Source organism: Mesoplodon bidens, assembly GCF_964165515.1.
Source record: "Mesoplodon bidens genome assembly, chromosome: 8".
NCBI lineage: Eukaryota > Metazoa > Chordata > Mammalia > Artiodactyla > Ziphiidae > Mesoplodon > Mesoplodon bidens.
Genome location: NC_138165.1, coordinates 113158468 through 113179455, shown reverse-complemented (window position 1 = coordinate 113179455; position 20988 = coordinate 113158468). Strand labels below are relative to the sequence as shown.

At 57.4% G+C, this 20988-nt stretch overlaps 1 protein-coding gene across 4 annotated transcripts in view; it reads left to right on the top strand.

The window, feature by feature from the left end:
- The window catches only part of KIF1A (kinesin family member 1A), an 89187-nt gene extending 76551 nt beyond the window's left edge, over window positions 1-12636 (top strand). For all 4 annotated transcript variants that reach the window (XM_081241671.1, XM_081241670.1, XM_081241669.1 and 1 more), the window contains 11 exons: window positions 1224-1338; window positions 2297-2430; window positions 3452-3513; window positions 3835-3980; window positions 4541-4735; window positions 5228-5305; window positions 6171-6295; window positions 7165-7317; window positions 7872-8064; window positions 9007-9125; window positions 9500-12636. In XM_081241671.1, the coding sequence (XP_081097797.1) occupies window positions 1224-1338; window positions 2297-2430; window positions 3452-3513; window positions 3835-3980; window positions 4541-4735; window positions 5228-5305; window positions 6171-6295; window positions 7165-7317; window positions 7872-8064; window positions 9007-9125; window positions 9500-9542 (1363 nt within the window). In that variant the 3' untranslated portion in view covers window positions 9543-12636. The remainder of the gene's footprint in view (window positions 1-1223; window positions 1339-2296; window positions 2431-3451; window positions 3514-3834; window positions 3981-4540; window positions 4736-5227; window positions 5306-6170; window positions 6296-7164; window positions 7318-7871; window positions 8065-9006; window positions 9126-9499) is intronic.
- The last annotated feature ends 8352 nt before the right edge of the window (window positions 12637-20988 follow it).

Genomic DNA, 20988 nt, shown 5'->3' with positions numbered 1-20988 from the left:
CCTCAGTGACGTGTCCGGCAGTGGCCCTGCTCTGTCCCGCTGCTTCTCCTGTGCCCCTGGACTGTGCCATGGAGAGAGGGGGTGGCCGTGGCGCTGTCCCTGCCCCTATGCGGCTTCTCTCCTCTTCCCTCTGCATTGCCGGGTGGGCCCGGCTCCTCCAAAGGGGCCGGGCCATGTCAGGGCGTGTGCTGTGGCCGGCTGCTTGTGTTGATGCGTTTCTCAACTGTGTCTTTGTGAGGATGCTTGGATGGAAACCGGGTGAGGCTGGGGGCTGCCAGGGCCCACAGAGCGGCCACATTGTGCCTTGAGGCAAAGCCCCAGCCCAGATACGAGGGTCCTCAAAACATGCACCCGGCCTGAGGCAAGAGTTTAGGAGCTCTGCCATCAGATGGTCGAAAACGGAAACTGTCGTATAACAGGAAACCCTGCCCTGGAGTGGAGGCCACCAAATTGTCTGGGCCCTGGGACTGTCCTGAGCTGCCCTCAAGAGGGGTTTCCTGGCCACTGGCTCACACTCTGGTCATTATTTCCGGGTTAGAGACTGGGGACAGGAAGAAACCACCACTGCCTGCTCTGTGCTATGTGGGGCCGTGCCTTTCCACGGGGCCTGGCTGAGGTGGGCGGAGGCCATGCCGTCTGGGAGAGGGGCCACCCCGGTTTTCACCCCCAGCATCCTCCCCCAAGGGCGAGTCGGTTGGTGGAGGAGATGGCCATGGGGAGTGTTGGCAAAGCCAGGCGGGCTCCCTTCGAGTCCAGGGAGAGGCCAGGGTGCCTCCTTACTCAGGCCGAGACTAGGTGGAGCCGGGCACCCCTTCCCACGGTCTCCCCTCCCCACCACCACCGTCACCTCTGCCCCCTTCCCCCCTCCTCTCACCCTCCCTCCCCTTTGTCACAGCCCCCTCCCCTTTCCTCTCCTCCCCTCTCCATCCTCTCACTCCTGCCTCAGCTCCAGGGGACCCCTCTCCCCCTCCCCCAGGGTGGAGCTGAGAGGGCTCTGCACTCACCCTGGGGGTCGCCTGAGCCCCCCACCTGGCACGGTCCTGAGTAAGGAGGGCTCCATCCTCCCTGGACACCAACACCTGGGCCTCTGACCTGTGGCCCCAGCGGCTCTCCCTGCGGGTGGCCCACACGTCTGTCTGTCTGTGTCTGTCCATCTGCATGTCCCCACCCCCACCAAGAGCAAGCCACATCCGACCTTCTGCCTTGTCTCTGCTTCCGCCCAGGACCTTCTACCAGTTTGAGGCTGCGTGGGACAGCTCCATGCACAACTCCCTCCTGCTGAACCGGGTTACCCCTTACCGAGAGAAGATCTACATGACCCTCTCTGCTTACGTTGAGGCAAGAAACCTGCCCCCAGGGCACTCCGCCAAAATCACCCGTCCCCCAAGCCTGAGCTGCTCGCCAAGGGGCAGTGAGGGTGCTTGTTAGCCCTGGACAAACCCAGTCAAGCCTATTCTCTTGTCAGAAGGCTTCTTAAGTCCTTGAATTAAATCTATGTACTTTTAATGGCTATGCTCGCAATTAACTAACGCTGCTACCTTTAGTGTATGGGTTTGTCCTTGGGGTTGCAAGATGGCTGCAGCACCACCAGACACTGCATCTATCTTCCAGGCAGCACAAAAGCAGAAGCCTCCCCTTCCCCATCCCCAGGGTCTCAGGCCGTGACCTCCCTTCGAAGCACAAGAGGAGGCTGGGGGCCGTGGGCGTTTCTTGCTGTGCACAGTAGTGAGGAATGAGGGCGGGGGTTTGGGGTTGGCAGCCAGCGGGATGGTAGAGATGAAGGCATCCACCCCCCTAGAGCCTAACTACTCCAGCTGTAATATGGGGACCTACCTGTGTGAGGCATGCCCCATGGGATGAGGTTTGCTCAGGCTGAGAAAACACTTGCAGGGCTTTGCCCAGACAAGACCCTAGCTTTGTCAGCAGTTATCCTGGAGCTTCGGGAAAACCAAAGAACTGGCTGTTTAAGACAGCACCTCGCTCGCTGTGCAGTAATTTCCTGTGGCGTTTGAGAGTTAAACTATGGGTGCACAGATAGGGTCCGGTCAGATCCTCACATACGTTTTGGGGAGTGTGTCACCCCGATTTAATGGTGAGGCAGCTGAGGCCCGTGTCCGGGACACTTGGGGCCCCTGCATGGACAGCGGCCCCCGGCAGTGGGTGCCCGGCTCTCTCTCCCGCCTGGCTGTGGGTCGGTGCAGAGGCTCTCGTGCCCCGAGGGGGAGATGGCCAGGTGCGGCGGGAGCCGAGCCCCCTGTGGTGTCCTTGGCTCCGAGCCCCTCCCTGCCCTCCGCAGATGGAGAACTGCACGCAGCCGGCCGTCATCACCAAGGACTTCTGCATGGTCTTCTACTCCCGCGATGCCAAGCTGCCGGCCTCGCGCTCCATCCGTAACCTGTTCGGCAGCGGGAGCCTGCGGGCCTCCGAGAGGTGAGCCTGCGGTGGCACCCTGGGCGCAGCCGGTACCGGGCTGGGCTCTGCATGGAGCAGTATGTCACGTGGTGCACTCCGGGCCGGCTGGCCCATAAGACGGGGGACCCGCCCCGGTCCCGTCGGGCCTCCGGCTCTGGGGTCCATCTCACTCGGACCGTCAGTGGACGTCGCCGGGCGCTTGTGGGGAGACGGATGTCATGTTGCGGGGTGTGAGAGAGCCAGGCTCTCCCCGCAGGGCACAGTGAGAAGGCCTGAGGTGTCCACTCTGGGACCTCCCTGGGAGGTGCCAGTGACCTTCCTCCCCACGGATCTGTGCTATTGGGACTGCTCCCCCCACTCCGTGGGAGAAACTGGGTACACACGGGGCGGGGCGGGAAGGGGGACTCTGGACAGCACTTCCTGAGGACTTGTGCTGAGCCAGTGCCTCTCGGAGGCTGCAGGCACGTGGGGGAGGGAGTCGGACACCAGGACCAGCGTCCCTTCTTGCGCTCTGACCACCGCCTGCATTCTTGGGGGTAGGGCAGGAATGGCCAAGAATGTCAAGGCAGTAAGAGGGGCCCCTGCGCCAGCCACAGGGACAACCAAGGGTGCCAGGTCGCCACTGGCCGCCCTCAGTGAGGCTCCCCACGCACTGTCTCGTGGGCCCCTGTGTCCCCGCTATTCTGGCACAACCGGGAGGAAGGGAGGGTGGGGGTCCTGGGCTGGCCACGGTCCTGTCGTCCAGGAGGTCACCCCGTGAGCGTGAGCCCCTCTCCATGAGTGGGTTAGTGGGGTGCCCTTGGCAGAATCAGTGGTCCCAAGAGAAAGGGGGGCCCAGCGGGAGTCTGGGTTGGGGACCATGTACAGGGACTGCATCACGGGGAACCGAGCACCTCAGCCACCCTGTGCAAGGCCGCTTGGCGTGGGCGGCTGCAGGACTCATGCCCAGTGTGCGTTTGATGGTGGCGAGAGTCGGTGCCTGGCCAACGCGGGGCCAGGTGGCGACGTTCCTCCTCCCACCCCCCACCACTCCTGGCAGCAATCGCGTGACGGGCGTGTACGAGCTCAGCCTGTGCCACGTGGCCGACACGGGCAGCCCAGGTAAGCGTCTGCCCTGGGCTCTCTGATCAGGGGTGGGGTGGGGCACCGTTGGAGGTCAGGGAGCCCCGTCCCCTGGGATCACCTGGGTGACTTCAGCCACGCTGCCATTTGGGGGGCCCCTCACCTGGAGACTCGAGTGCTCACCTTGTGCCCCCCGGAGTTGCTGCGGGGCTGGAGGACAGTGAGGGGAGAGAGGAAGGGAGAGGAGGGGCAGCCGAGACCCCACGGGACACCTGGCTCTGGGGGCCTGGGGTGGGGGTCCCGCCTGCCTCGGTGGATAAGCCTGCAGCTAGGGATGCGTCTGACGGGCGTTCGCTCCAGGTATGCAGCGGCGGCGCCGGCGGGTGCTGGACACGTCCGTGGCCTACGTCCGGGGTGAGGAGAACCTGGCGGGCTGGAGGCCGCGGAGCGACAGCCTCATCCTGGACCACCAGTGGGAGCTGGAGAAGCTGAGCCTCCTGCAGGAGGTGAGAGGGCCGAGCCCACCAGGTTCCCACCCCACCCAGGATGGAGCACGTGGCACTCGAGCCGCCCGTCACAGCGCTTAGGGCCGCATGGCAGCCACCGGCTTAGGACGGGAGGTTCATTCTTGACCCAAGCACAGACCGTCGGGCACATAGATGAGACAAGAAAGAAACCGGGGCGGCGGGGGGAAGCTAGTGGGCGGGGCGAGGCCCTTCTGTCGCTCAGGCCAGGACAGCCAGTGTCCAGCAGCGGCGCTGACTGCTGGCCCGGGGCGCGGGTGGGAAGCAGGCATCAGGGGCCATGTCCACCCTCTGGGCCCTTCCCAAGGCCGCGGCTGCAGCGCGCACGGCCCCCCCGGAAAGCGGCTGCAGGAACACAGTGTCCGTCCCGTCGGCTCACGGCGGGCACACGGGCAGGTCTGTTGGCGCCACGTCGCACGCCACAGCCCGGCAGGGCGGCCGGCTCTCCCGGGCCTGAGCAGGCCTGGGGCTCGGAGCAGCCGCCCGCCCTCCCCGCCCTGGCGGGAGCAGAGGCAGAGCCGCACTCGTGCTCCTCTGTACAGGTGGAGAAGACCAGGCACTACCTGCTGCTGCGGGAGAAGCTGGAGACGGCCCAGCGGCCTGGTCCCGAGGCCCTGTCCCCCATCTCCAGCGAGGACTCCGAGACCCACAGCTCGTCCACCTCCCCGCTCGCGGCTGCGGGCCGGCCGTCGTCCCTGGAGGCTCCCAACGAGAGGCAGCGGGAGCTGGCGGTCAAGGTGGGCAGCAGGCGAGCAGCGGCCATGCTCCTGGCCCTTTCCTGGTGCTGGTGACTTGTCACGGCCACCAGGACCTGAGAGAATGAGTCTGTAGGGTCACCTTGACCCCGCCCCCACCCCACCCTACCCACATTGGAATCCGGGGACCTCTTGTAGCCTACTCCCCCAGGGAATGACCTGCTCTCTCTTGCATACCTATGCTGATGGGGAGCTCGCCACCTACACCAGAGCTGGCCCTTTCTGCTGCTGGGTGGGCCACGGGGAAGGCCTCCCGCACTTCAGGGGATGCTGGCCCCACCCCCACCCCCGCCCAGGCCCCAGACCTGCCCCGGGGGGCTTCCTCAGACGGCCGCATCACCTGGGAGGTGAGGGTGCTTCCCAACTTGACCTGGGGTGCCTGGCCCCTCGGCCAGTCTCCCGTGTCCTGGGCCTGTGTCCGTGGCAGAGCCGGGTCCCGGGAGGCCCCTGACCAGGCATTTGCTCTCCCGGCAGTGCTTACGGCTCCTCACCCACTCCTTCAACAGAGAGTACACCCACAGCCACGTCTGCGTCAGCGCCAGCGAGAGCAAGGTGGGCGTGGAGGGGCCGCCCACGGGGGGCTGCTGTGGCCGAGAGAAGGAGATAAGGGTTTTTTCTTAGGAACATTCCTCTCCCAACCTAAAGAGATGCCTCAGAGCTAAGGGGCTGGCTTCCCGGGGCCTGAGGCTGGGGTCTGTGGAGGGCAGGGAGCGAGGGGCCTGCCGGGTCCAGGGGTGTCCACTCGGTGTCCTCTCTGGCTCCCTCTCTCCCCGGTCCCTGGCCCTATCCAGCCTGGCCCTCACCCAGCTGCCTCTGTCCTGGGCTGGCCAAGCCCCGTCTCCTCGGCTTCCTTCCCTCACCTGGGGGTCCACCCTGGTCTTGCAGCCTTATACCCATGCCCAAGGCTGGGGCGGCTCTTGTGCTGCCCTCCACGGAGCCGCTGGAGGCTGGCCCTGCCCCGCGTCAGGCTCCAGGCTTCCCTTCTGGTGCTCTGGCCCATCACCATTCCCCCCTCAGCCTGGTAGACAGCCCTGCCCGGCCTTTGTGCTCCGTACTGACCTCTCCCTCTGCCCAAATCTCCTCTTGCCGTGGCTGCCAGGCTGCACGGCCTGAAGTCGGGGCTCAGAGGCTACTCCTTCCCCGACCCCCACCCAGTGGTCTTCGCTCTGTCTTTGGGGCTCTACAGCCTCGAGGACCTCCTTGGGCAAAAGGCAGAGCCTGAAGCCCTGGGCGGGGTGGGCCGGGGGACGGTGGGGGCTGCGAGAGGGTGGGGAGGCTGGGAAGAGAGCCCAGCCCGCAGCTGGAGTGGGGTTGCCCTAAACAGAAGGTAAAAAGTAGGCAATGGTGCCGTGGCAGGGATGTCCCTACCCACAGAGGGCCCTGAGGCTGTCCCCGAAGAGCCGTCTCTCCTCCGCAGCTCTCTGAGATGTCTGTCACCCTGCTGCGGGACCCGTCCATGTCCCCTCTGGGGGCGGCCACGCTCACCCCCTCCTCCACCTGCCCGTCCCTGGTCGAGGGCCGGTACGGAGCTGCTGACCTGAGGTGAGTGAGCTCCAGGCTCCCGGCAAAGCTTCCACCTCCACAAGCGGCCTGACGACAACGGCTGTGACCGGGCACAGAGCAAGAAGGCAGGGCTCGAGGGGCTGGGTGTCTGGGGACAGCCACACACTAGGGCAGGGCCGGGGGAGGGGGTCTGCCCTGCCCGGCTGACGCGGCCCTGTCCGAGGTCATTTTCTGCTAAAGCGTACATTTAGAATACAGTCGTGAACAAAACCAGGAACGGGTCACAACACTAAACAAAAAGCCCTGTTCAGTGACAGCACTCACAAAGCACTCAGTGGAAAAGTGGTGACAAAGCGGAACCTAGAGGACACCTGAGCCCCCTGACACCAGCCGAGCGGTGTGGGGAGCAGGGCACACGTTGCTGACAGCGCTCATGTCTGACCCGTCAGGTCTTAGAACACCTCAGGCTTTCCAAATTTTTTTCTTGAAAGAAAAAGGCATCAAGCCCTCTGGGCGCCATCCTGAGTCAGGCCTCCTTGGCCACCGGGTCCGCTGCTTTGGGCCTGGTGGCTGCAGTGGACTGCCAGCTCCCTGCACGCACACGGTCCCTGAGCAAGTCGGGTCAGCGTCAGTTAACTCTGGAGACAAGAGCTGCGGAAGCCACTGTCACAGGGGGTGGAGGTGGGGAGCCAGAACATGCCACGGGAGAAGGCACCGTGCCGGGGTGGACCCTGCCCGCCACACAGCGCGGCACAGCGGCGGGCCGGCCGGAGGTCTGAGCCGACGTGGGGGGCAGGCCCAGGCAGGCGCCCCCAGCGGCTCTGAGGGGGTAACGCTGGCTGTTGGGGAAGCCGGGCCGGAGAGGCACCTCCTGGCAGGAGTGCAGCGGCTTCACTCTGCTTTCCCAGGACCCCACAGCCCTGCTCCCGGCCGGCCAGCCCAGAGCCTGAGCCCCTGCCGGAGGTGGATTCCAAGAAGCCCCCTTCCCCTGCCCGGGCAACGGAGACCGACAAGGAGCCCCGGCGCCTGCTGGTCCCCGACATCCAGGAGATCCGGGTCAGGTGCGTGAGGGCCCTTCTAAAGCACCGGCCAGCCCGTTCTGCTCCTGCAAGGACAGGTGGGCCGCCCCCGGCCTGGAACGGAGACGGCTCTGTGCCAGGGGGTCGGACAGGGCCCCTGACCTAGGACGGGACAGCCCTGTGCCGGGGGATTGGGCAGGGCCCCCGACCTTGGACAGGGGACAGCTCTGTGCCGGGGGGTCGGGCAGGGCACCCAACGTAGGACAGGGGACAGCTCTGTGCCGGGGGGTCGGGCAGGGCCCCCAACCTAGGACAGGGGACAGCTCTGTGCCGGGGGGGTCGGGCAGGGCCCCCTGACCTAAGACAGTGGACAGCTCTGTGCTGGGGGTGTCGGGCAGAGCCCCCTAACCTAGGACAGGGGACAGCTCTGTGCCGCGGGGTCGGGCAGGGCCCCCTGACCTAGGACAGGTGGAGAATGAGCAGACATAAAGGGCAGGAGGGTGGACCAGAGCCAGAGCCAGGGCCAGTGCCGGGCGGGGGCTGGGCACCTGGTGGGCAGCTGCAGAAAGATGGTTTTGGTGTGTCCCCATCCCCAGCCCGATCGTCTCCAAGAAGGGGTACCTGCACTTCCTGGAGCCGCACACGGCCGGCTGGGCCAAGCGCTTTGTGGTGGTGCGGCGGCCCTACGCCTACATGTACAACAGCGACAAGGATGCTGTGGAGAGGTTTGTGCTCAACCTGTCCACAGCCCAAGTTGAGTACAGCGAGGACCAGCAGGCGATGCTCAAGGTGCGAAAGGGCCACGGGCTGGCCGGTATCAGGCGGGCTGGGCTGGGGGAGGGTGGGAGCCGGGCCCAGTCCTCCTCTGCGGGCCCCACGTCCGCTCACCGCCCGACTGAAGCCGGGCCCGTCTGTCACGGGCAGGGACGTTGGGCTCAGCCTCGCTGTCCCTCTGCCTCGTGTCCTGGGCTCGCTCTGCCCACCGTGGGGCTCGTAGTCCTGGTGACAGCAGTGGTGACGGGTGGGGCAGGCGCTAATCCTCTCCCATCTGATGGCGACCGACACCGTCCCCTCCTCCTGGGCACGCCCACAGTGGGCGTCATGAAGCCCTGTAGGGCCAGCGGGGCCGTGGGCCCAGGAGTCCAGCCCCCTGTGCCTGGCTTTGCCCCTGCTCCTCTCTGAGCAAGCAGTGGCCCTGGACGTGAGTAGCCCTGCCTCCTGGCTGGTGGCCACGGGGCCCACTGGGCACTGATTCCCTGTGGTGGGGGAGGGGAAGATGTGAGCTCAGCCTGCCACCCACACCCGCCGCGTCGAGGGCTTGGGCCTGAGAGAAGATGCCAGGATTAACGGGCCCCAGAGGATACATCTGAGCCAGCAGCTGAGCCAGGGTCCCCGGGGGAGGGACCTTGGCCTGCGAAGGGTTGACTCATCCCACGGGGACACAGAGCAGTGACATGGTAGCCTCGGGCGTGGCCACGGGGATGACAAGAAGATACCGGTGTCCTGACTACAGAGGCTTCCGGATGGGAGCCACTGCCTGCAGGGTCAGGACGGGCTGTGCATGCAGCAGCGCTGCCCCTTCCTAGGGGTCTTCTTTTCTGCTTCCTCATCCTTGACGCTCCCCCGGGGGGGAGGGGCCTTTCCCCCCAAACCTGGGCCCCGGTGGAGTGGCGACCGCCCCTAGCTGACCGCGGGAGGCCTGGCGCCCCTCACGGCAGCCCTCCTCCACAGACCCCCAACACGTTCGCCGTGTGCACGGAGCACCGGGGCATCCTGCTGCAGGCCAACAGCGACAAGGACATGCACGACTGGCTGTACGCGTTCAACCCCCTCCTGGCAGGGACCATACGGTACGTCCTGCCTGCAGAGAGCGGGGGGGACGGTCGTGAGGACGTGAATTCTCGTTTTCGGGCCGTTGCTCCTCACCGAGTGTGTAAATCCCCAAGACTTTCAGCACCGACACTCAACCAGGGCGGGCCTCCATGTCGGGGACATGCTGCACCAGGCTTGGGGACAGCCAGGCCCCTGGTGGACGGAGCCCCGCCCCTAGTCAGTGACTCAGAAAGGAAGCTGGGGTGGGGGGGCGGGACAGGGAGGAGGGCCGCTCCCCCCGAGTCACAGGGACAGGAGACAGAGGTTACGGCTCTCGGGCGACCGGGGAACCAGAGACGCAAATGCCAGCAGCCTGGCGCCCTGACCGCCACTTCTCTCCCGTCCCCGGCAGGTCCAAGCTCTCCAGGAGGAGGTCTGCCCAGATGAGGGTCTGAGCCGAGCCCTCCTGGACAGCCAGCAGGCCCGGCCCCGCTCTCCCACCCTTGTCACCATCTGTTGTGTCATCCGCCGCCCAGCCCTGCTCCCAGCAGACAGCCAACGCGCCCCCTCCTCCTGGGGATGCCCGCGCTGGGCCCGAAAAGCCCACCTCTGGCCAGGGACCTGCCACACGACCTGTCGTGCTCCCAGCAGAGGCCGCGTTTGTTGTCCTTTCTTCATTCAGAACGCGCCCTGGGTGGGAAGAGCTGGGAGACGCCAGGAAGGCCAGAGGACAGGAGCCACGGGGGCATCGCTGCCGTTCTAATATTTTTTTAAGCATAAACGGACTATAATTAATATACATCAGTTAGTGACACTGAAACAGTCCACTCAGAAGTTAACTGTAAGACTGTGTTTTATTTATAAGTGTGCATCTCTAATGCCCTCACGTAGACCCGCAGGGCTCAGGTGGACCCACCCGCTTGCTCCCAAACGCACCTCCCAAGCTTCTTAGGGACACACAAGGCGGGGCAGCCGCCTGGGAAGACCACAGTGAGGTGGCGTCTGTACAGGCCGGGCACCTCCTGGTTGGCACCACGGGGGCACCTGCCCGGCCTGAGCTGAGGCCTCTGCCCAGAGGCATGTGGGGCAAGCCCTGGTCCCAGGGCGTGTGTGTGCGTGCGTGTGTGCGCGTGTGCGTGTGTGTGTCTGGGGGGGTCTGATGCCTGAAGTCCGAGCAGCGCAGAAGGTGGGTACACTCTTCCTCGTAGGAGGGAGGACCCACGTCTCACCTGGACAGCAGCCACCTGAGGTGACGCCGGCAGCCCGTCCCTGGCAGTACGTGGGAGGTGAGGCCGCAGGCACCTGGCTGGCGGCCGTCCTGGTGGGAACCAGATGGGGGAGTGGTCAGGGTCCCACCGGGTGTGTCATGTGTCCAGGCCGGCGGGGCGCGGGGAGCTGTGTTGAGAGGTGGTTCAGGCAGCGAGGGGCTTCTGGTGCAGCATTTCCAGCCACTGTGAGACCCGGGGTGAGCTCCAGGTCGCTCCAGGGAAGAAATCATGACTTCCCCTCTTTGCCCCAGGAGAGGAGTTTCTGTGAGTCCCCGTGAGAAAACTCCATGGGGTCAGGTGAGGGCAGCCCGTGCTGGGGTCATCCGTCATCAAGGGAGCGTCCTCCTGTATCCGAGGGTGTCACCCCTGTCTTGTTCTGCCCTCTCGTGACAATATCCATTTCGTCCCTTTTGCAGACCCCATGCCTGAGGGTTGCCCGGGACCGGGCAGGAGCCAGCCCCGGGCTGAGAGTCTGGCCGTGTGTCATGCCCAGGCCATAAACCCTTCAGAGAAACCACGGGCCTGGGGTCTTCAGTGACCTGTTCCTACACTCAGAGGCACGTTCACCCTCTTTTTAGCTCGAGGGAAAATAGCAACCGCAGCACAAGACCCGTCCCTACCACGTCCCCCAAGAGGGGGTGACGGAGGGTTCACATCCTGGACTAAAGCCAAACACTGTCCGGAAACCAGCAGGCCTGTGCTCCCCCCACAGGGCTTCCCTGGAGGCAGAGGCCAAGACGCAGAGAGCAGAGGGGACAGCACGCCCTGGGGCAAGCACTGGTGCTGGCCATCATGATGGCCGTGAGGGCAGGGAGGAGAGACAGGTGGGGTGAGTTGTTCTAAGATGGGTCAGTTCCGAGAGCCCCTCCCTCCTACGGGGAGATTGGAGGTGCAGGGCCAGACCACGGCCACTCAGGTCAGCCAGCCTGAGGCCGTGGCCTCCGGAGAGTCCAAGGCCCTCTCACCCCGGGCACAGGTGTCTGGGGCCAGCCAACCTGCAGAGCACCCGCTGAGGGGGGCAGGGGGCCCCCGCGAGGGTTTCTGGGAATCGCCCCAAATCCAGGGGCCTCCACGGCCATGGAGGCCTCCAGGGCTGCTTCGTCTGGGCCTTGCGCCATCTTGGCAGTGACTTGGAACCAGGTGTGGCCCACCTGGTGGCCCCTACCCGTCACTACTTCCTCCTTTCAGGCCGGCTCCCACGCGAGGGCCTGGGTCCAAGAATTCCATCTGTGAGTCAGGAAAGCTGCTCTCTCGTGCCCGGTGCCATGTAAGCCAGAGACAAGTGGTTTGGGACTCAGTTGCCACATCTGTGACATGGGAGGCTGGTCTGGAGGCCCGTGAGGGTCCTCAGGTTGTGGGGTGCAGACAGGAAAGTCAGGTCTGGCTGTGGCTGCTGTGTCCTGCGAGTGGGGAAGGAGAGAAAGATCCAGAAAGCCATCTCTCTTGGACGGTTTTTGTTTCAGTGCTTGCTGCCGCTCAGGCTGCAGCCGCATTGTGCTTGAGGTCATGCTCGCCTGGAGAGGGCTCTCTGTCCCCCAGGGAGGGGTGGGCCCCTTCCGCTGTGGCCCTAGGGAGGGAGATGCTGGGCTCCTGGCTGAGCGGCCCTGGCTCCAAAGCGATCCGGCTGGTGCCCAGGGCCAGCTTTTGACACGCTCGTAAGTTTCAAGGCCTCTCTCTGTTCTGAGTAATCATTGTCTTGCTCACCAACAGTGCGCACACGCGCACACACACGCACACGCACACACACACACACCAGGGCGGCTGCAGTGACGTGGTCTCCCGGCAATCCTCGTCCCCCCTCGACACCTCTGGGGCGGATGTCGCAAGGCACTCGGGGAGGGTCCCCAAATGTCGCCGATGCTGTAGGCACGGGCAGGGTGGCCACACTGGTCCTCCGTCAGCTCTCCTCAGCGCGGGGACCCCGCAGGCACCCTCCTGTATCCCTGGGGCTGGGCCACGTGTTCCCCCGGGAGAGACAACAGGCTGTGGCTTCTTCCCAGGTCCATGCGTCCTGCGGCCAGCTGTCCCCTGAGTTCCCCTGTGGCTTGTACATATGTGGTTGTGTGGCACACCCCAGCCCCTGCACTGTAACTGCCATCCTGATGTAATGACTCTAGTTCCGTGATGTCCGAAACCCAAGTGTTAGGCTCTAGGCTCTTGTACCGTGTGTGTGCACTTAAGGCTCTGTCCAATTAAGAAATAAACATGGCTCTTTATGCAACACCAGACCCACGGGTCTCCGCTTGGCTTTATTTGTGCGTTAGGTCTGTTTGCTGGGGCCTTAAATAGCCACAGGGCCAGGTGTCCAGCCCTGTCTGGAGACAGCATGCATCTCCCAGCGGCGAGGTGGGGAGGGGAGAGAGCCTCGAGGGGTGGGAGGTACAAGGCGGTGTTTGTCGTGGTCGCGTCCACCTGCTTCCCTCAGTACCTGGCTGCACCTGTCTGAACAGCTCCAGGTGCCCTTGGGTATGCCACCCCTGTACTGCCAGCCTCATGCCCAGTCACCCCCAAGTCATTTTATGTGGTCAGCGTTACCTCATACCAAAACCAGACAAAGACATTCCATGAAAATAAAACAACAGACCAATATCCTTCATCAACAGAGAAATATCCTCGATAACATTTTACTAAATTGAATCTAGTAGTACGTAAAAAGGTTAATACCTCATGACCAAGTTGGGTTTATCCTGGGAATGTAAGTTTGGCTCAAGAACTAATCAATGTAATTCACTATATTAAACTAATAAAAGAAAAATCATGTTATCCTCTCTATAGATGCAGAAAAAGCATTTGACGAAAATCCAAAATCCATTGCTAATCAAAACATTAAATAGAAGATAACTTAGTTAACCTGATAAAGTGTGTCTACAATAAATCTATAGCTAACACCATACTTAATAGCAAAAATATTAATACTTAACCCTTAAGATTGGGAACGAGACATGGATGCCCTCTATCATCACCCCTGTTCAACATGGTAATAGAGATCCTAACCAGTGCAGTAAGGCCAAATGAAGAAAGAAAAGGCACACAGATCAGAATGGAAGAATGGCATAATAGGTAGAAAATTTAAAAAGACTCCCTGGCGGTCCAGTGGTTAAGACTCTGTGCTTCCATTGCAGGGGGCACGGTTCAACCCCTGGTTGGAGAACTGACATCCCACATGCCGCACAGCCAAAAAAAAAAAACTTTTTTTTTTTAAAGAATATACCAAAAATCTGCTAGAATTAATACATGAGTTAAGCAAAGCTGTAGAATACAAGGTCAATATACAAACACTAATTTTATTTTATTTATTTTTTTATTGAAGTATAATTGATTTACAGTGTTTCAGGTGTACACCAAAGTGATTCAGTTATATATATGTACACACACACACACATGTATATATATTCTTTTTCAGATTCTTTTCCATTACACATTATTATAAGGTATTGAATTACAAACTAATTTTATTTCTATATACTGGCGATAAACAGTTGAAAATTTGAGTTTAAAAAAGTACCATTTAAAATAGCAAAAATGCGAACTATGTATGTATAAGTTTAAGAAAACATGAAAAATCAGTATGCTGAAAACTACAAAACATTGATGAGAGAAATCAAAGACCTAAGTGAAATGAAGAGTTACACCATATTCATAATTAGAAGATTCAATATTTGTTAAGTGGTTATCTCTCCCCAAATTCATCTATAAATTCAACATGATCTCAATCAAAATTCCTGTAGATATCAACCACCTGATTCTAAAAGTTATGTGAAAAGTAAAGGAACTAGAAGAGCTAAAACAACTTTGACACAGAAGAATAAAGTCAAAAGAGTCACACTAACCAATTTTGACTTACCGTAAAGCTACAGTAATCAGGAGAGTGTGGTGTTGGTAAAGGGACAGACACATAGATCCAGGCAACAAAAGAGAGAACCCAGAAATAGACACACACACATATGGCCAACTGATTTTTTTTTTTTTTTTACAAAGGTGTAAAAGCAATCAATGGAGAAAGGATAGACTTTTCCACAAATAATGTTGGAACAATTGGACATTGATATGTTTTTTAAAATGAACATCAACCTAAACCTCATCCCTTATACAAAAAGTAACTCAAAATGTTATGTAAAATCTAAATCTATAAAATTTTTGGAAGAAAACATACAAGGAAATCTCCAGGAGACGAAGCTAGGCAAAGTGTTGTTGGACATGACACCAAAAGCTCTATCCATGAAAGAAAAGAAATGCAAGATTGAACTTCATTACAATGGAAAAACTTTTGCTCTGTGAAAAAAAAAGAAAAGACAAGCTACAGATAAGGAGAAGACATTCACAAATCATACATCTGGCACAGGACTTGTCTCCAGAATACAGTAAGAATTCTCAAACCTCAATGATAAGAAATAAAACAACCCAATTTAAAAATGCTAAATGATACCACTACACACATATTAAAAAGGCTAAAATTAAAAACAAAAAACAAAACCTGACAATATCAAGGGTTGGTGAGGAAACAAAGCAACTGGAATTCTCCTCTATTGCTTGTGAAAATGCAAAAGGTACAGCCACTCTGGACATGAGTTTGGGAATTTCTTAGAAAGCTAAACATACACTTTCATATGACTCAGCAGTCCTACTGCTGGGTATCTACCCTAGAGAAATGAAAAACTATGCCCTAGAAAACTGATATTCATATGTTTAAAGCAACTCTACTCATCGTTGCCCCACATGGGGCAATGTAAAATAAAAATGAAAAGAAAAAGTCAGTGGCTTCCCTATATAACAGCAACAAACAGCTAGAATTTGAAATTTTAAAAACACCATTTACAGTAGCACCCAGAAAAGGAGAGAAATAAGTTAAAAAAAAACAAAAACAAAAACACAAGGTAGGTAAAAAATCAAACAAAATATGTTCAGAATCTGTCTGTAGAAAACAAAATTCTGATGAAAGGAATCAAAGATGTAAGTAGATAGACATTCTGTGTTCACTGATTGCAGGACTGACTAAAGATGTGAGTTTTTCTGGTTGCACCTACAGACTCAATGTACCCCAATCACAGTGCCAGGACACCAGATATTGACAAACTGATTCCAAAGTTTGTATGTCAAGGCCAAAGACCCAGAAGGGCCAACACAGTACTGAAGAAGACCAAAGTTGTAGGACTCACACTACCCGGCTTCAAGACTTACTATCAGCTTTCAAAAATAGGATGGTGTGGTGTTGGTGAAAGAGCAGATAAATAGATCAAGGGAGCAGGACAGAGAGCCCAGGAATAGACCCACCCAAGAAGAGTCAACTGATTTTGACAAGGGAGTGAAGGCAGTTCAAGGGCACGAGGACAGTCTTCACGACAAACGGTGCTGGGGCAATGGGATGCCCACAGGCAAAAAAAAATATTTTAAAGAATCTGGTCACAGATCTTACACTTTTCACAAAGTTAAGAAGTTGAGCCAAAATGGATCTTAGACCTAAATGTAAAATGCGAAACTGTAGAACTTCTAGAATTATGTATCCAAAGACAGTATTGAGAAAATGGACCAGGACCTGGGAGGAAATATTTGTAAAACAATTATAGGACAAAGGACTTGTATCCAGAATATATGAAGAATGATTATAACTCAGTGATAAAAAAGATACACAGCTCAGTAAAAAAAGAACCAAAGGTATTTGAATGACCAACAAGTAGACTCCTGACAATGTGTGTAAAATCACCTGTCATCAGGGAAATGCAACTTCCCACCACCGAGAGAACTAAACACCAGGGAGAACAGGAAATGTGGGAAAGTCTTCACAGCACCGACTTTTATAGATACCATGCATCTCATACATTGCTCCTGGGAGTGTAAAAACTATAACCACCCTGCAGAAAGTAGTGATGGTACCTTACAGAATTAAGCATTCACCTGCCCTGTGGTCTAGAAAAATTCTTCAGGTATTTACTCAAAAAAAAAATTTTGTCTACAAGGACTTATACGAAGTATTAGTGGAAAAAAAAGGAAGAAAACCTAAATGTTTGTTCATCATCAGGAAAAATGGATTAACAAGTTGTGGTTCATCCATGAAACAGAATTCCATTCGGCAATAAAAAGGAGCAAAACTCTGACACTGGAAACAAAATCAGTCCACCTCCCTGCTGGCCCCCAGGTGGAGATGCAGGAGTCTGGTTACATTTGACTGTCCCCAAGCCTGTGATGAAGTAAAGCAGGAAGCCAGATGCCTCTGATTAGGGGCAGGGTTCACTGGGAAGGGATGCGAGACTTTCTGGGAAAACGTTCTTATCTGGGTAAATGTGTGGGTTACCTGGGTTTGTGCATTTGTCACACAGGTGGAAGTTCACTATTAAGACTGGTGGGCTTCGCACCATTTAAGTTTTATCAATAAACAAAAAACTGGGCTTCCCTGGTGGCGCAGTGGTTAAGAATCCGCCTGCCGATGCAGGGGACATGGGTTCGAGCCCTGGTGCGGGAAGATCCCACATGCCGTGGAGCAACTAAGACCGTGCGCCACAACTACTGAGCCCGCGTGCCACAACTGCTGAGCCCGCGTGCCACAACTACTGAAGCCTATGCGCCTAGGGCCCATGCTCCACAACAAGAGAAGCCACTGCAATGAGAAGCCCGTGCACCTCAGTGAAGAATAGCCCCCACTCGCTGCAACTAGAGAAAGCCCGCGTGCAGCAACGAAGACCCAACGCAGACAAAAATAAATAATAAATAAATAAATTTTTTAAAGAAATAAAAACTCAATTAACATTGATTATTCAGTGTGAATAACCATCAAACTCCAGTCAGGAGGTCTGCGTGGTCATGTGGTTCTGTGTGCTCTGACCTGAGCAGATGTTGGACACCTGGAGAAAAGGCCCCACCTGGTGGGAGTGGGGTGACCATTAGGGAAGGAAGAAGGCCAGCAGCTCCCGAGGGGGAGAGGACGTCTCTCCATGCACTCACGCACCGTGTGGGCCCTGAGGGGACCCCGGTGTCGAACAAAATAACCGGTAATCTGTAATAGGAGGAGGAAAGTATTACTGAAGCCAGACTGAAGACTCCAGATGACTGGGAAACTGCTCTGGAGAAGCAGAGTTTTCAGCAGTTTTATAACTTGTCAGAACAAAGAACATCAATCAAGTCAGGGTTACATTCCTTCAAGATTTTAAAAAAACAGACCTGCAGGTACACAGCGAGTCAGCGTGGACTTTGTGCCTGGGAGGCAGTCTTATCCTCAAATGAGGACCAGCATCGGCATCCCAGGAAGGGAGGCATTTCATCTTTATTTTTAACATGGACATTCTTTACTTCTGGTCAATGTGCCTTTTCTTTAATAATTAAAGCAGAGGTATCCATACAATGTATGTCTGATAAGCCACAAACAGGCTGTTCTAGTCAGCATCAAATTCAAGTTAATGCATGTGTTAAGCCAGAATGACTTCCCCAGACCTCAATATGTGAACATTTCTTTTACCACTGGCTTCTGTGCACCCAGCCGTCAGGTCTCAGGGTCTTCCAGATTGTTCCCAGCTCCTCTGGGAGGGCAGGGGCCTCGTACAAGGGAAGGACAGACACACACACACACACTCCCCCCACACCCCAGGCTGGAGTCTGGGGGCTTGTCTGCCTTCCAGGGTGAAGTCGGAGGCCAGGGGACAATGGGTGGATTTCTGGCAAGGCTGGCACTGGGGGACCTTCCTGCTGGGGCAAACCTCACCCCTCTCCCCGGAGGGCGGTGTGGGGGTGGGGGGCAGTCGCCTTCCCCACCTGTGGGAAAGTCCTAAACCTCAAAATTGTCTACCGGGGCAACCGAAGAAATCAATCAGCTCCTAGCCCTCCAGGCTGCAAGTCCCCACTCCCTGAGTCTGAGCTCCAGGAGGGACAGACGCTGGGTGGGAAAAAGAAAACAAGAGGGCCTGTAAGGGGGTGGAGACACGGCCCTCCGAGCAGCAAGACTGGTTCTGGTGGCAAGACTGGAAGCCTTGGCTGGTTTCAGGCCCCAGCACTGAAAGTGCTGTGACCTGCTCGGGGATGCGGATCCCCAAGCTGGGGCATCGCCAGGAGCAGGGCGTCCGGTGGGGAAACCAGTGATGCTGCAGGTGACAGGCTCCTGTTTGGGGCGTAGCCAGCCGACGAAGGTGGCCAGGCCCTGCCCTCACCCTCCATGCTCAGCACCCTCCGCAGCGCTCGGCCCAGCTGAACTCCTTGGAAGGCAATTCATGCTGGTTTTGATGGCCTTTTTCTCTCTAATCTTTGGAATCGCTCGCTGGGGAGGAGGCAGGGAGGTCTTGCTGTCTACTGAGGGGCAGGTGGAGGACAGCAGCGCAGGGATGGGGCGTGAGGGAGAGAACAGCAGCTGCTGCGGGGCCTGGGAGTCCTCCAGGTGGGCACGAGGTGGGGCGCTGTAGCGGTGTCACCTGTGCCCCTTTTCCGGGGGGTCCCCTGGCGGCGTTTGGGTGCCAGGCCTTTGCCGTGCAGAGACCCCGGCTCCTGGGCTCAAAGCCACCTCCCCTGCTCTGCCCACCCTTCTGCAGGGGTGGGCGAGGAGGCTTGGGGAGAGGGGACCCATCTCCCACGGGCAACCCCGCCCTGCTGATGCCTCTGCCCCACTGTGCCTCGGCCCCTGCACGGGCTGGCGGGTGACAGAGCCTCATCCCTGAGACCTGGACCTGGGTCTTCAGCAGAAGGTGCCTCCAACCCCCAGCTCATTCCTCCTGCCCTGGGAGCGTCCTGCCCAGGACTCCCTACTGCCCCGGCCCGGTCCCCTCTTCCCGCTCCAGGAAAGGCCCGGGAAGGGGGCTCAGCCTACCCCCCAGCCCCAGCCCCTCCTCCTGCACTCCCTGGGCTCCCTGAGGGCATCCATGACCACGACCTTGGGCCTTGTGTCCTTGCAGCCCGGCCGGCGTCCAGCACCGAGTCACCAGCCAACTCCCGGTCCCTCCACCTTGAGGCCCAGCGACGTGTCTCCAGGAAGGGGGCACATTGTGGGCGTGACTGGGGTGCGGGGAGGGGTTCACAGGGGGTCCCCACTTGCCCTGGAACAAGTTCATCACATGCTGGGAGCTGGAGGCAGCCCCTGAACTTCCCAGCCTCCTGTTTTGCTCAGGACTGACTCACTGCTCTCTTAGAAATGCACGTTACGTGCCCACCCTCCAGGGAGACAAATTAAGTATAAGGTGAGGTGGGCCCATTTCTTCAGGTTCAGCTTCCAAGGCATCCAGAGCAGGCATGTCATCAAAACTAGGTCATCAAAACAAACCCAGGTCAAACCCAGGTCATCAAAACAAACCCAGGTCAAAACCAGGTCATCAAAACAAACCCAGGTCAAAACCAGGTCATCAAAACAAACCCAGGTCAAAACCAGGTCATCAAAACAAACCCAGGTCAAACCCAGGTCATCAAAACAAACCCAGGTCAAACCCAGGTCATCAAAACAAACCCAGGTCAAACCCAGGTCATCAAAACAAACCCAGGTCAAACCCAGGTCATCAAAACAAACCCAGGTCAAAACCAGGTCATCAAAACAAACCCAGGTCAAACCCAGGTCATCAAAACAAACCCAGGTCAAACCCAGGTCATCAAAACAAACCCAGGTCAAACCCAGGTCATCAAAACAAACCCAGGTCAAACCCAGGTCATCAAAACAAACCCAGGTCAAACCCAGGTCATCAAAACAAACCCAGGTCAAACCCAGGTCATCAAAACAAACCCAGGTCAAACCCAGGTCATCAAAACAAACCCAGGTCAAACCCAGGTCATCAAAACAAACCCAGGTCAAACCCAGGTCATCAAAACAAACCCAGGTCAAACCCAGGTCATCAAAACAAACCCAGGTCAAACCCAGGTCATCAAAACAAACCCAGGTCAAACCCAGGTCATCAAAACAAACCCAGGTCAAACCCAGGTCATCAAAACAAACCCAGGTCAAACCCAGGTCATCAAAACAAACCCAGGTCAAACCCAGGTCGTCAAAACAAACCCAGGTCAAACCCAGGTCGTCAAAACAAACCCAGGTCAAACCCAGGTCGTCAAAACAAACCCAGGTCAAACCCAGGTCGTCAAAACAAACCCAGGTCAAACCCAGGTCGTCAAAACAAACCCAGGTCAAACCCAGGTCGTCAAAACAAACCCAGGTCAAACCCAGGTCGTCAAAACAAACCCAGGTCAAACCCAGGTCGTCAAAACAAACCCAGGTCAAACCCAGGTCGTCAAAACAAACCCAGGTCAAACCCAGGTCGTCAAAACAAACCCAGGTCAAACCCAGGTCGTCAAAACAAACCCAGGTCAAACCCAGGTCGTCAAAACAAACCCAGGTCAAACCCAGGTCGTCAAAGCAAACCCAGGTCAAACCCAGGCCGTCAAAACAAACCCAGGTCAAACCCAGGTCGTCAAAACAAACCCAGGTCAAACCCAGGTCGTCAAAGCAAACCCAGGTCAAACCCAGGTCGTCAAAGCAAACCCAGGTCAAACCCAGGTCGTCAAAACAAACCCAGGTCAAACCCAGGTCGTCAAAACAAACCCAGGTCAAACCCAGGTCGTCAAAGCAAACCCAGGTCAAACCCAGGTCGTCAAAACAAACCCAGGTCAAACCCAGGTCGTCAAAACAAACCCAGGTCAAACCCAGGTCGTCAAAACAAACCCAGGTCAAACCCAGGTCGTC